The sequence below is a fragment of the Panthera onca genome, chromosome X (genome assembly GCF_046562875.1).
Source record: "Panthera onca isolate mPanOnc1 chromosome X, mPanOnc1 haplotype 2, whole genome shotgun sequence".
NCBI lineage: Eukaryota > Metazoa > Chordata > Mammalia > Carnivora > Felidae > Panthera > Panthera onca.
The window spans coordinates 117957461-117971852 of NC_138357.1; the positions used below are offsets into that span (position 1 = coordinate 117957461).

The following is a 14392-nucleotide window of genomic DNA, read 5'->3' on the forward strand; positions in this document are numbered from 1 at the left end:
ATGATCTTGTATCAGTCAGTTACTACTGTGTAGTGCTGCATAATAAACACCCTAAATTCTTACCCATGTCTGTAAGATTCAGTTGGTTTAGAGTGGGCTCAGTCGGGCTTGACTCCAAGCTACAGATTGAGTGCAGGTCTGTCCCCCGGGTGTCTCGTCCCTTGGCCCAGCACGCCTGCCAGATCATGCTCTTCTCATGGCTACGGTGTACACAGGAGAAAACAAGCCCACAAAGCACACACAGTTCAAGTTTGCCATTGTGTCATGTCTGCTAACATCCTGTTTGCCAAAGCAAGTCACATAGCCAAGTCCAAAGTCAAGGAACAGGAAACTATATTCCTTCGATGGAGATGGTATGAGAAGGGATAAGTAAATAGTCTCAAACAATAATCTGTTTGCCACGGTCTCAAAGAAACTTCATAGCTAGAATTTCACTTAGTCCTTATAATTTACACTCAAAATGAAAACGGGAGGAAGGACCAACAGTGCCATTTTCAGGGATACCAGTGACACTAAGTGTTAAGAGATTTGGTCTTAAATATTTGGTAAAGTTGCATAAGCCCCCAGTCTCCTGACTCCCAGGCCAGTATCCTTTCCATCATGCCAGCCTTTATCCTCATTAGTTCGATTCTTTTAAAACAATTTTTTTTAAATGTTTATTTCTTTTTGAGAGAGAGACCGAGTGTGAATGGGGGAGGGGCAGAGAGAGAGGGAAACACAGAATCCAAAGCAGGCTCCAGGCTCTGAGCTGTCAGCAAAGGGCCCGACGCAGGGCTCGAACCCACGAACCACAAGACCATAACCTGAGCCGAAGTCGGACACTCAACCGACTGGGCCAGTTAGGCACCCCTCATTAGTTCTTTTCTTAATGGACGGCTTTCCTAAAGTGAGTACCATAAAGGACAAAGGCAAAAATGCAGACTGTAGAGATTATTATCATCTAAAAATATGTATGTGTTACGGTTCTCTTTCTCTCCTCTAGCTCTTTCAGATATCAGTGCCTTTGACTTCAGTACCTGAATTAGTGCCTGTTAAAGTTGCCAACCATACAGGTTGTAAATGTCTGCCAACAGCTCCCCACCATCCATACTCCATTATCAGAAGATCCATCCAGGTCCCTGAAGAAGATCAGTAAGCATTTCTTGTATTCAGTTACGCTTGTTCTTGCCTTTGCTAAAGCTGTGTGTGGAGAATACTTCATTAATTATACAGTCATCGCTTTCAAGTTCATCATCTTTAAGCTTCTAATCCAGATCTACTGGTAATAACTGTTTGGCAAATAATGTTTTTTATTAGGTGTCAGATGTATATTGTAGAGGGACCAATAACTCGGTGGCTAGGAACTCACCACGTCTACTTGTAGACACCTTTGTTCTTAACGTGCATAGTCCGGTGCAGCCGCAACACTCCACACCAGTCTCAAATTTGGCACACGTTCCCTTCGCCCAGAACAAGCGTTACATGAAACTCATTTCTGGCTCTTTATACTTCCAAGCCCCCAAACTGGGGAGGGAAAACGGTTCCCCAAGTCCCCCGGGGAGCGGCAAAACTATCCGCATCTGAGTTTGGTGATTTTTCTGAACTTCCTCTTAAGATTACCAAATGGAAAATTCTTATTTTAAATTAAAATGGCTTAAAATTAATTTGACTTTGACATTTCCTCAGAGCATTCTGTGGCTCTTTGTGAGACAAGTCACGACACCCTGAAGTGTCCTGAAATGAAAGGTACGAATCATTGATTTGGGAAAAAGATTTTCATATAGAGAAACACAAGGGCAAATTACAAACACTGAATGAAAACATTAACTGAGTGAGAGACTTAGATCTTGCAAAAGTAAGCAGTAAATGTATCGGGTGACTGGCAAGTGGAGTGAGCTGGTGCTTATGTTCGTCATTACTGAGCCAAGAAGACACCTGTACCTCTCTCACGGGGACAGAGGCTCCTATAAAAGGAACGTGTGTCTTCAGCTTGTTCCTGCCGGCCCGGCCAGTGTTCTCTCCGTTTTAAAGGCTCTGTTAGGACAATGTTTACTTTTGCTAAATAGGCTCTGTTGACAGCTAATTTGCACAGTTTTAACAGCAATCTTCTTAAAAAGATGCTAACTGTCCAAAATTACAGTTTCATTTCCAAATAGAACATTTGTGATTACAGAATTACTACCTAATACCATGCAGTTCATAAATATGAATTAAGCTCCTTAAAAGTCGTAACGCTCCTCCACTCAGAAATTTATTCCGCATTAAAGAAGATGTTCCAAAGGTATGATTGCCCTTGAAAGCTTTTAAATCTGGTTTCTCGTTCTCTTCTCCTAGCTGTTCCCATTCCAAGAAACTCTGTCCTATTGACATGCTATGGGACAGCAACAAATGTAAATGTGTTTTACGGGAGGAGAATCCACTCGTTGGAATGGAAGGTAATGATAACAGTAAGGAAATACTAGTAGTAATCATAAAAATAACAACTGCAACTAACTCAATAGATACTGAGTGCTTACTATGACTAGGCAATGTTGTGAGACTTTTATATGTACCTATCAACTCATTCAATCCCCAAAGCAAGCCTCTAATGTACTATTATTATCCCTTTTTTTAACAATCACAATGGGAACACACCAAGAAGTCTAGTTATTTTCTCCAGATCGCACAGCTAAGAGCGAAAGAAGCAGAGCCCTGTGAGCTCTCCTTATATAGTAAGTCTACCAATGCATAGCTCTGCTTTTTAATCTCAAAGAAAAGCCCAGTGATTAGAGCATCCAACGACATTGGATTTGAAAGGCAGTGGTAGCCTTTCGTGCAAACCACTTTAGAGCTAAACACTAGTTGATCACATTTTACTAACTTATTTGTATGAAAGTCTCACAGGAACAGAAAGTAAGTTTGGACTGGTTGGTTTCTTTCAACTGTGCCATGTGAAGACATGCCAATTATTTGAGAAAAAAATGGGACATAGGAGAAAACTTTTTCTGGAACTAGGGCAAGGTAAAAGCAGACCATGGCTAGCTATTGGGCTAAGAGGAGTGGGGAGCCGAATGTTGTCGTCGCTGCTCAGAACTCATAATGCTGTGATTTTGGGTGATGATCGTTTGGCTGAAAATGAATGCACTGTTAAAATTTATTTCCCAGAGAACATGACACTATTCCACTGAAAAAGATCACAAGGAGTCATGCACTTTGAACCTTGCTTGTTTTAAACTCTGATCTACAAGCAAGACTTTGTAAGGACTAAGCTCTATGGAGTACTGTCCCAGAAAACAGGGCTGCCTCTGTGGGTGGCAGGTTTTCCCCATGATCGATGTATATTCTAGCAGACGATGTCTGAATACCCGGTGGTTAGGATGTAAATAGCGTTCAAGACCTGGGCACACTCTTGTTGTCAGTAAATTATACTGAACCTTAGATCTCTCTCTCCAGAACAGGACTGTTCAATGGGATTATGGTGAGAGTCATATGTAACTTACATTTTGTAGTACTCACATTAAGAAGGTCAAAAGAGGGGCGCCTGGGTGGCTCAGTCGGTTGTGTCCGACTTCAGCTCAGGTCATGATCTCAGTTTGTGGGTTCAAGCCCTGCATCGGGCTCTGTGCTGACAGCTCAGAGCCTGGAGCCTGCCTCGGATTCTGTGTCTCCCTCTGTCTCTGCCCCTCCTCTCTCTCTCTCTCTCTCTCTCTCTCTCTCTCAAAAAGTAATAAACATTTAAAATTTTTTTAAAAAGTCAAAAGAAACAAGTACAATTAATTTTTATATATTTCATTTAATCTGACATATCAAAATAGTACCATTTTAACATGCAATCCATATACAATTTATTAATGGGATATCCTGGGGTTACCACAGCTGGTGCACATGTGCACGGAGGGTGTGAAGAGTGGGAGGAAGGAGAGAAGTGCTCTGAGCAGGGTAAACCCGAGTGCTGAGGACTGAAAGTGAGATAAGGTAGCATGCCAGGGTACTGGAGAAAGTTCGGCATGGTGGGAACATAATGGGAAGGGGCCGGGTACATGTGAGAAAGGAAGCTGGAGAGGTTCACAGGGGACCTTGGGCAGCTGGTCCCAGACACTGGACATGATGCTAAGGGCAAAGGGAAACCACTCAGCTGGTTCAAGCAGGACAGTGACAGCACCAATTAGAATTTTAACACAATCCACCAGTGACAGGGTAGAGGAGGAGGTGTTGGCCCAGGGCAGGAAAGGAGGCAGGGGACCTTGGGGGACGTTGCAGCAGTGACGGAAGTGAGAGGCATGGGGTAGCTAGATCACGGTCACTTCTCCAGTGGCCCCATCAAACTGAGGACATATACTGAGCGTACTGTTCCCTACGCACCCTTTTCACACATGCCGCTGTTAAGCCAACTGCCTTTTCTACAATGACAGCTCTTCCCTGAGTGAGCACATTTGGGGTAGTGATTCCAAGACCAATCTAATTTCATCTCGTTGGATTCAGATCATTGCTTTAAACTGTGCAAACAAACAATACCGAAGAAGAAAAAAAGAAAAATTGAGGAGTCCTGATTCTATATTTTAAATTCCTCAAGACAGCCACAACTTCAAGAATTGGGGGGAAAAAACCCCATGAGCTTACTGCTGGATGAATGAAGCAAGGCTGAGAGCAGAGCTCATGGTATCCCACCGTCACCCTCCCTAAGACTGAAATCGGTATAGCATACGTCAGGGTATCACCCTTAGCTAGTTGCTGCTTTGCTCAGGTCTCCTACACCCGGTCTCTGTTACTTTTCTTTTTTTTTTTTTCTTTTTTTTAGCTAATCTCTACACCAAAGTGGGGCTCGAACTCATGACCCTGAGATCAAGAGTCGTATGCTCTACCTACCTGAGCCAGCAAGGCGCCCCAGTCTCTGTTACTTTTAATTAATGGCTATAAGGATTGAGGCCAGCCTCTGCCAACTACCTTGGTGAAGTTCAGCATCAAACACCCAGTGGACTGTGTTTCCTTAAACCACTTAAGAAGGGCATTGGTTCTACCTGAAGTGGCCTCATTGAATCTCTACCGCCACCTAGTGATTCATGCAAGTCTTTTAAGAGCTACTTGACTATTCTTCAACAATGTATTCATTTTGTTTTGTTTTTAGTTTTTAGTTTAATTTCAATATGGTTAACATACACTGTTATAGGAAGTTTCAGGTGCACCATATAGTGATTCAACAATTCCATACATCACCTGGTGCTCATTACAACACGTGCACTCCTTCATCCCCATCACCTATTTAACCCACCACCCTCCTTCCCCTCCAGTAACGATCAGTTTGTTCTCTATAGGTAAGAGTCTATTTCTTGGTATGTCTCTCTCCCTCTTTGTTTCCCTTTGCTTGTTTTGTTTCTTAAATTCTACATATGAGTGAAATCATATGGTATTTGTCTTTCTCTGACTGACTTATTTCATTTAGCATTATGCTAACTCCATCCCTGTCATGGCAAATATATATATTTGTATATATTTGTGTGTGTATATATACACACACACACACACACACACACACACACACATACACACACACCACATCTTCTTTGTTCATCAATCAATGGACAATTCTGGGCTTCAAGTTATATTACAAAGCTGTAGTCATCAAAACAGTATGGTACAGGCATAAAAATAGACACATAGATCAATGGAACAGAATAGAAAACCCACAAATGAATCCACAGTTATATGGTGAATTAGTCTTTGACAAATCAGGAAAGAATATCCAATGGGAATAATATATTCTCCTCTTGCCCCAAAGTGGCATATGCCTTATTGGCATATGGCTTACAAAGCTCACTTTTTTCCTCTTTTTGCAATTCCAAGAATCTCCCCAGATTTAGCCTTCCAACACCCTTTCCACACAGGTGGAATATCATCAAATATCAATCACAGAGCCGTTAAAACTAGAAGATTAGACAACATGAGATCGCCATTTTGGTATATTGTCAGTAGTCAGATATTGACAAAAACATACGGTTTAACCCAATGTCTTGGAACGATGGATGGGATTCTTCAGAGTCTTCATACAGCTGCCTATTTCGGACCCTTTTATTATACCAAATGCACTCAGCGTTTATCAAGTGCTCATTTCATGTCAGAATGATGAGATCTGGTTCCCATAACGTTCAGCATTTTTTAATTCGTGGAAGAAATAGACACATGTAAGCAATGCAAGAAAGGACAGGATGAAAATATGCACGGGGTAAGGGCACTTAGCTAAAATTGTAGAAGTTGGGAAAGATATCTGGGAGGAAACATAACTGGCAGGGAGAAGGGCAAGGCCAAAAGCATGGGGCTTAGAGACCCTGGCATATCAGGGGAATAAAAGGTAGTATAATTTGGTATGGGTGGAACATAAGATATTTATGAGAGGGTGGAGTGGGAGAGGGAGAGAGAAGAGTCTGGAAGGTTCTAGTTCAGAAGGTCTAGTTCATGGAGGGTCTCATACGTCTTGGTGGGGAAATGCTCTTTTATTGTAAGAGAGGGGAACCTCTTAAGGAACTTAAAGCTGTAGAATGATGTGATTAGATTTGCATTTGATAATACTGTGGAAAATGGATTGAAGGGATAAAACGTGTGACGGCAAGATCTGTGATGGCCATCTACACACAAAAGTATAAGGCACTGACTGAATTGAGGTGGTGGCAGTGATGATGGGAATGACAGAACAAACTTAGGGCGACAGAACTGGGTGGACAAAGTGATAAGACCCAAAATGGCAGGTGAGTCCGGAGTGATGGCCCCATTCCCTAAAGGAGGCAACTTGGGAGAGAAGCAGGTTTGGGGAAGAAACTAGACATGTACTTGCCTCCAAAACCTTCAAGAATGCTAAAGTGTCATAGTCAAGTTCTTCCAAAGTTTCTGTCTCATCCATTTTCTCCACTGAATTTCAACTTGATGATCAGAACTGCACACGGAGTAGTAGTTATCCAATTGTCGTGTAAGCTTTCTAGAAGAAATAGCTGTCAACTAAGTGTGTCAAAAACTTCTGAGACCCTCCTCTCAGCTGAACGCGTTCTGTGGAATCAAAGTTTATCATCACTGTTGTATCTTTTATAACAGCGTTGTGATCTGTGGTGAGGAAATACATCACTGTTTCTATCCAGTCTGGAAGGCCTGAGGTATATTTCTGTATTTCTATACTGCTGATACTTCTGTTCCTCTCTCCTTTTACTCTTCATCTAAAAACTAGGAAGTCACCAACCTAAAGTTCTCTTTAAAAAAATCTTAGTTAAAAAAAATAACATCTTTATCCCAAATTTAAGAGAACACATGAATTCAGTATTGGTGTCATGAAATCAGAGGTGAATCTCCTTCACCCTGTGAAAAGGTTAGGGGCAAAAAGCTACAGGAATGGAGACTAGGAGAATCCAAGTTATTTTAGAATAATGTGAAATATACAACCAACGCTGACGCCACATTATCCGTGCCACAGCCATTCAACCAACACTTTTCTGTTTCCACTTAGAGCACTCTCATCTCCAGGAACTCGCTGTCTGTGGGCCACACATGAAGTTTGACGAAGATCGTTGTGAGTGTGTGTGTAAAACCCCGTGTCCCAGAGATCTCATCCAGCACCCGGAAAACTGCAGTTGCATTGAGTGCAGAGAAAGCCTGGAGAGCTGCTGCCAGAAGCACAAGATATTTCACCCAGACACCTGCAGGTGAAAGGCATTTCACTTTCACCTTAATTTCATTCGTTGACATTTACTGTAAATGCCATTTCCGTTTGGTGAGATTCCTTCCAAAAGCATGTTTTGCCAATTCCCAGCCCCCCTCCCCCTTTTTTGATAGTAAAGCAGAGGTTTGGCAACTAAGGAATAAGTGAGAGTATATAGAGTGATGATTGATTTGTGAAAACAAGAAAATCCTGCCTGTTATTGTTGGCTTATGGATCTTAAGCAAAGACTTAATTGATAAGATTTGAACAATTATTTGGGGGGTCGATTTCAGATCCGCAGACTCTTGGGTTCATTCTCTCAATATATGTCCACATATGTCGGTTTGTTTTCTCATGGAGGAAGGGGATGGCGCTGGACTTATATAGCAAGAAATTCATCGATAAAGGACACTTACAGGCTGCCGTCTGGGCTTTCATAGATTTTGTATCCGTGCGGAATACCCGTTCAGGATTTTATATTGACATTTTACATACATATCTGGAAAGTTTACTTTGAAAACTTAATCAAATCAGAACAGAGTTATTCCTTTGGATTTAGTCCTTGATTCTGAATTCTCATGTTTATTTTCTTTTGCAACAGCTGTGAGGACAGATGTCCCTTTCACACCAGAACATGTGCAAATGGAAAACCAGCATGTGCAAAGCATTGCCGCTTTCCAAAGGAGAAAAGGGCTGCCCATGGGCTCCACGGTCAAGAAAACCCTTGACTCCGCTTTTCCCCAAGGTCTCCATCCCTGACATTTTAAATGGCACGCTGCTTTGCCAAGTTGCTGTCACTGGGGTTTTTTTCCCCAGGTACTAGGGGAAAAAAACCCCTCTATTTTATCTGATACCGCAGTGTATCCAGACCACCCTTCCATTGCACACCAGCTGGGATTTCCTGGTTCACTGACAGATATCTTCCACCTGAAGATATCCCCGCACAGCAAGGAATGGAAAGGAGGGAACCTGTGTAACCTTTGTTTTGTTTTTGTTTTTTGGTTTTGGGGTTTGTTTTTGTTTTTTTTGTGAATGAGAAAGGTTTGATCATCATCCAGTCACAGGTGCCATATTGATTACTCCATGCTGATGAGGCAATTTAATAGTCTCCAAGTCCTCCACTAATGCAAACTCTCTTGTGAATTATTCTGACTCTTTATTATGCAGATTTTGATTTGTAGGATCAGCACTGATTTTCTGATTACTGTCCAGCTTGTAGTTTCGAGTTTACTGAACTACTGTCTGTTGTTTCATATTTAAGTGTATTTAAAGAAAATAAACACCATTATTCAAGCTATAGAATTTTGTGTTATTTAATATGGTCCCGCTCTAAATTTTATGCTGAAGGAAAAAATATGGGTTTTTTAATGTATTTTTTTAGGTTTACTTATTTATTTTGAGAGAAAGGGAGAGAGGGAGGGCGAGAGTGAGAGAAAGCGTGCGCACGAGTGGGAGAGAGGAAGAAAGAGGGAGACAGAATCCCAAGCAGGCTCCACGCTGTCAGTGTGGAGCCTGACATGGGACTCGAGCTCACGAACCGTGAGATCATGACCTGAGCCAAAACCAAGAGTCGGATGCTTAACCAACCGAATCACCCAGGCACCCCAAAAATATGTTTCAAAGAGACAAAGGAACTTAGAAGGCGGTGTGGGGAGGGACATGGACACAACAAAACTTGGTGGCACTTTGGGGCGGCCCAGGGAGTAACTCTCAGAAAGTTTAAGATTCTAAAGGAGGTTAAGCAAATGTAACCCAAGAATCAGCTTGAAATCCGTCTTTCCTTTGAGATTCAATGTAAAAGTAACTTGACCTGTGTCTCATGATGGAGGAGAGCCCACCGATAGCCCTTGACATCTTTGAGAGCTTGTGTCTTCTGGCCACCTCCAGCTGTGCACTCCTTCTCTGGTCGTGCACATCCCACTTCTCTTGGCCAAGGGGTTCTTCTCTCGGTCCCACGGCCACCCAGGAAGGGGGCACAAGCCCTTTCCCTTGCTTTTTCTCTAAAACACTCCCACAAATACTCTTTTGATAGTGTAGACTTTACTGAAAGTTTGATAAAATGGAGGGAATTATATAGCATTAATAGAATTAAGGCAGCATGAGGAGGATTACGTTTTTAGCAAATTGCAAAGTTAATGAACAGAATTAAGTTATTTAGCAAATAACTTAAAAATGGATGCCCTCCCCAGCATCTTGCAGAAATAGAAAGATAGATACACAATCTATTACAACACTTACTCAAAACTTTTGTAAATAGTTGTGTTTGTGTGTACCTCTCCATTTCTGTGACCTCCTTACCATTAGAAATTGTCCTGGTCAAATTTGTGTGACCCGAGTTTCTCAGGCCAGACCACATGGAGCTTTACAATAACAAGGAGGAAGGTAGCGGTAAACACAGCAAAATGGTTTTGTTTCTCCTGATGCCACGTGTAGAATTGCTGGATCCTGACCCAAGCCCCTGTCCTTCCTCTCTTGGTTCCTAAGCAGTTCTTGAATTCTCCTCTCCTTCACCCAAGTCCTCTGTGGCCTGTGGCTCTGGGCCCCTGCTCCTTTCCTGGCTTTAGCTCTCAGTCCCTGCCCTGGGGACACTGCTGATCTGGACCTGGCCTGGGACCAGTCCCCATCGTGCTGCCGTTATCATTGCTGTCATTTACTGGCGTTGGCCCAGTCATTCCTCTCCTGTCACTGTTCCTCTTACCCCCGCTTTATGACCTTGATGCCATAGGGCCTTCTTTCTTCTGGTTTCGCTGTTTGATTCCCAGCCTTCTGAAAGGGCTTGCACATAGTGCATTAGCATTCAACTCTGAGCTTTGTTCCTTCATTCAGTTCCTGCCATGTTGTCCTCCTCTGTAGTTCTTGGTCAAATTCCCTTGAGAACAGGGGTAGCGGACAGCCCAAGGGACACCACACAAAGGAGTCACTTTGCTCATCTCATTATGAGGCTGAGCAGCCTCATGGAGCCTCAGTTTCCCCACCTGCCAAATGTGGGTGACCATCTCCTCTCCTTGCTCTCAGAGTTGCTAACTTCACTTGAATTACCATAAGTGAAAACAATTTGAAAAATACAAAGTAATTTACAAATTAAAGGGATCATCCTGAAAGAAGCGAGACGGTGAGCACAGTTTTTAGCTTATACTGGGTTCCTGGATCTTCCCTAAAGCCAACTCAAACCATGTTTTGCTTAGTGGCTCTGGCTTCCTAACTGCCATTGAGATGGAGATATCATAGACAGTTCTGGGCTAGGACAACGCATTTGCCATCTGCCTTTGTACTTCTAACCCTCCGTAACGACCAAGAGGTTTGCACTTGGATCCCTGAGGCTGTGTCTGACCTGGGCTGGAGCTGGCCCTCAGTGTGGAGGTGGGATAGCTGGCCTAAGGCCTTATTAGAATGTACTGTTCACTGCACAGAAGCATTTATCATAGTAATAGCTTTGGAATGTGGGCTGAAAATTCTCAACTTGTTGCAAAACAAAAATATGTGTGAAGTCCCAAGAGATTAAAGCAAATACGGCAAGTGCCAGTGATGCATGCTGTCCCTGATTATCTAAGCCACCAGGCTGGAGAATGTATTAATATGGCAGTACAGATCACAAAGCTGTGACTAAAGGAGGCAGTGGTGGGAGCCCCATTAGCACTGGAAACAGATTCGACAGCATAATGGTCAGAGTTGGATGAGATTAAAATACTGAGATGCTTGATAAAGGAGATGATGCAAAGCATCCATTGTAAGGCTTTTTTTTTTTTTTCTTTTTTTAAGTGAACTCTACCCCCAATGTGGGGCTCAAATTCATGACTCCGAGATCAAGAGTCACACTCCCTACTGACTGAGCCAGCCAGGGACCCCTATTTTAAGGTTTTTAAGGAAAGTAATTTGGTGAAAATTGTGACCTTCATGGATTTGGTCATTTGGTCAATGAAGAGCTGGACTTTGTCTAATCCACCCATAATCCTCAGTGTGAAACAATGGCTTGCATTTAGTAGGTACCTACCAAACAGTACTCTAATAAATAAATAAATAAAGAAGCGGTATTGCATTGATTTTGTGACCAGTGAATGGGAACTCCTCTGCCGCTGGAAGCCCAAGACGAAATTTCACTCTCCAGGGCCTCTCTTCAGGTGGCCCTTCATCATTTAGTATCTTGCCTGAGCTTCTTTGCAGCATAGCCATTGGCGATCAAGAGGAAAGGTTCCAATAGGACTTCCCTCAGAGCATTTTAAGTTTATTTATTTATTTAGAGAGAGGCAGACAGTGTGAGTAGGGGAGGGGCAGAGAGAGAGGGAGAGAGAGAATCCCAAGAAGGCTCCGCACTGTCAGTGCACAGCTCGATGCGGGGCTCGAACTCATGAAACCGTGAGATCATGACCTGAGCCGAAACTTGCAAAGAGCTGGATTTCAAGGGAAGGCGGTACCCACATTTATTTTATACCTTCTCCATTTATAGATCATTTTATACTACAGCTGGTACTGACTGCCCTCATATTTTACTAGGTGTAATCAGAATACACTGCATGTAAGTATTCTACTTTAACTTTAGTAATTTCTAAGAAAATTCTCTAAAGGTATATCTTGATTCCATACATTTAGGCAGAATACCATAATTAGAATTATTCTCAGATTTATAGCTTAGCCCTGATGCTACAACTTTCTTTTGACTTTTAGAAGATAGCCTTAAATTTACACTGGCTATAAACGGAGTCTCATACCCACATGAGATTGTGAGCCAGGTGCAGAATTATGATTTATTTGCCTTTAATGCTCAGTGCCTAGGTCAGAGACTGGGATGTGATGAATGAATTTCAATGTTTTCAGACTGCCAGAACCCATACACCTGCTCATTGGAACAGCCTGCAAGTTTTCTCAACCCTCTCCCCCTCCAACAGAGACTCAGCAACAGTGTGCCTTTATTAGCTATTTATAAAGGTCAGCCTATGCTACAGTATTTAAAACACAAAGAACCTTTCAAGAAAGGTGGATTGATTGTTACTATTGGCAAAAAGTGTGTGAAAGCTACAAAGGATAAAAAATAATTTTTAAAACATAGGGACTATGTTTAATGTTCCTTGTATTCTCCACAAAGCCTTCTACAGGTAGGAACGTAGGAACTCGGTAAATGGTGATAATGGTAGGAAACACTGTTTTGAAAAGGATCACAAGTCATTTGAAGGAATAGGTGACATCAGGATCTTAGAATTTCGAATGTGCATTGTGATTAGAACTATGGCATTGGCAAACCAGGGGCTCAACACATGGGCTTAACGCTCATTGATACTTTCCAGTTTCTCTACCCACTCCCTTTGTCTTAAAACCTATTGCAAAAATGAACAGGAGTCCAAAGCAATGCTGTAACATCCTTGAACTTTCATCATCGTCTTTATTCTCTGACGCTTCAATATCAACCCAGTGCAGGGTATCTATTCCCACTTGAGTTAAACAGCATTAGCTCATTAAAGTTAACTCATTAGTAACACTTCAAATCCTACAACCAAAATGCTCCTTGAATGATACCATTGCACTGTAATATTTATATGGTACACTCCATAAAATATTGTCAATACATTTTATTGGGTATAAGTGTTCGTACTGGGACTGCACCGGTACTGGATACAGAAATCCATTAATACAATTAAGACTTAGTCACTATTACTAGGAACAAACCTTGCCTCAGCTTACTATCTGGCCAAGAAGGCAGACATTTAACAAGCAAACGCAATCATTTTCAGAACGAGTCCGTATGAGATCCAAACACCGCCCGCCTTCCAGGATCAGGTGAAGGAGGAAGGGGGCTGTCAGTCAGGCAGACAACTTGAATATCGCCTGATAACTACCAGACCAGCATAAGGCCAAAATACTATCAAACACAAAAGAGGGAGGATTGAGTTCCCTCTGTAGGCCTGGGGAGGGCATCAGAAAGGAGCTGAAATCTTCAGAGGATGAATAGGTTTTCTACAAGCTTAAAAGGGGCGCTAGAGGTAGTGCTCAGGAAGGCAACTGTTCTGGAAAGTGTATGCATGGTGGAGCTGGGGGAACTCCAGGCACTAAATGGCAGGGGAGGATGGCCATCAGACCATTTCCACCGATTCATGAGCCTCCTGGCCAAGCACCACCATAGCCAGTAAAACCAGTTTGAGTGGGAGTTGATATTGTAGGTCAGACCTCAATTTTTTTTTCCTCCAGAGTGTAAGGTTGCCAGATAAAATACAAGATAGCCCGTTAAGTTTGAATTTCTGATAAACAACGATACTTTTTTAGTCGAGTCCCCAATATGTGGGACATACTTATTTAAAATTTACCTGAGGGGCGCCTGGGTGACTCAGTCGGTTGGGCGTCGGACATCGGCTCAGGTCATGATCTCCTGGTTTGTGAGTTGGAGCCCCGCTTCCGGCTCTGTGCTGACAGCTCGGAGCCTGGGGCCTGCTTCGGATTCTGTGTCTCCCTCTCTCTCTGCCCCTGCCCTACTCATGCTCTGTGTCTCTCTGTCTCTCAATAATAAATAAATGTTAAAAAGAAAATAAAAAAAATAAAATTTACCTGAAATTCCAATTTTCATAAAGTTTGGTATTTTTTAGTCTTTATCTGTGTATTTTTATTTGCTACATCAGGCAACCTAGCAGGGTGGTTAAGAACAAACACGGTTCTGCTGCGGCACAGATAACCAGAAACCCAAGGCCAGCGTGACCCCAGCCTTTGGTAGCCTTCTCACCCAAAAGTCTCTCCCCTCCGAAGTCGCTGAGAACCGGCTTCCAGAAAAGAGAC

The 14392-nt window shown here is 42.6% G+C and overlaps 1 protein-coding gene across 1 annotated transcript in view; it reads left to right on the forward strand.

Moving 5' to 3' along the window:
• The window catches only part of VEGFD (vascular endothelial growth factor D), a 35611-nt gene extending 26682 nt beyond the window's left edge, over positions 1–8929 (forward strand). Inside the window, exons 5-8 of the mRNA XM_081793647.1 lie at positions 983–1131; positions 2314–2414; positions 7445–7640; positions 8238–8929. Coding sequence (XP_081649773.1) covers positions 983–1131; positions 2314–2414; positions 7445–7640; positions 8238–8364 — 573 coding nt within the window. The 3' untranslated portion in view covers positions 8365–8929. The remainder of the gene's footprint in view (positions 1–982; positions 1132–2313; positions 2415–7444; positions 7641–8237) is intronic.
• Positions 8930–14392: the final 5463 nt, after the last annotated feature.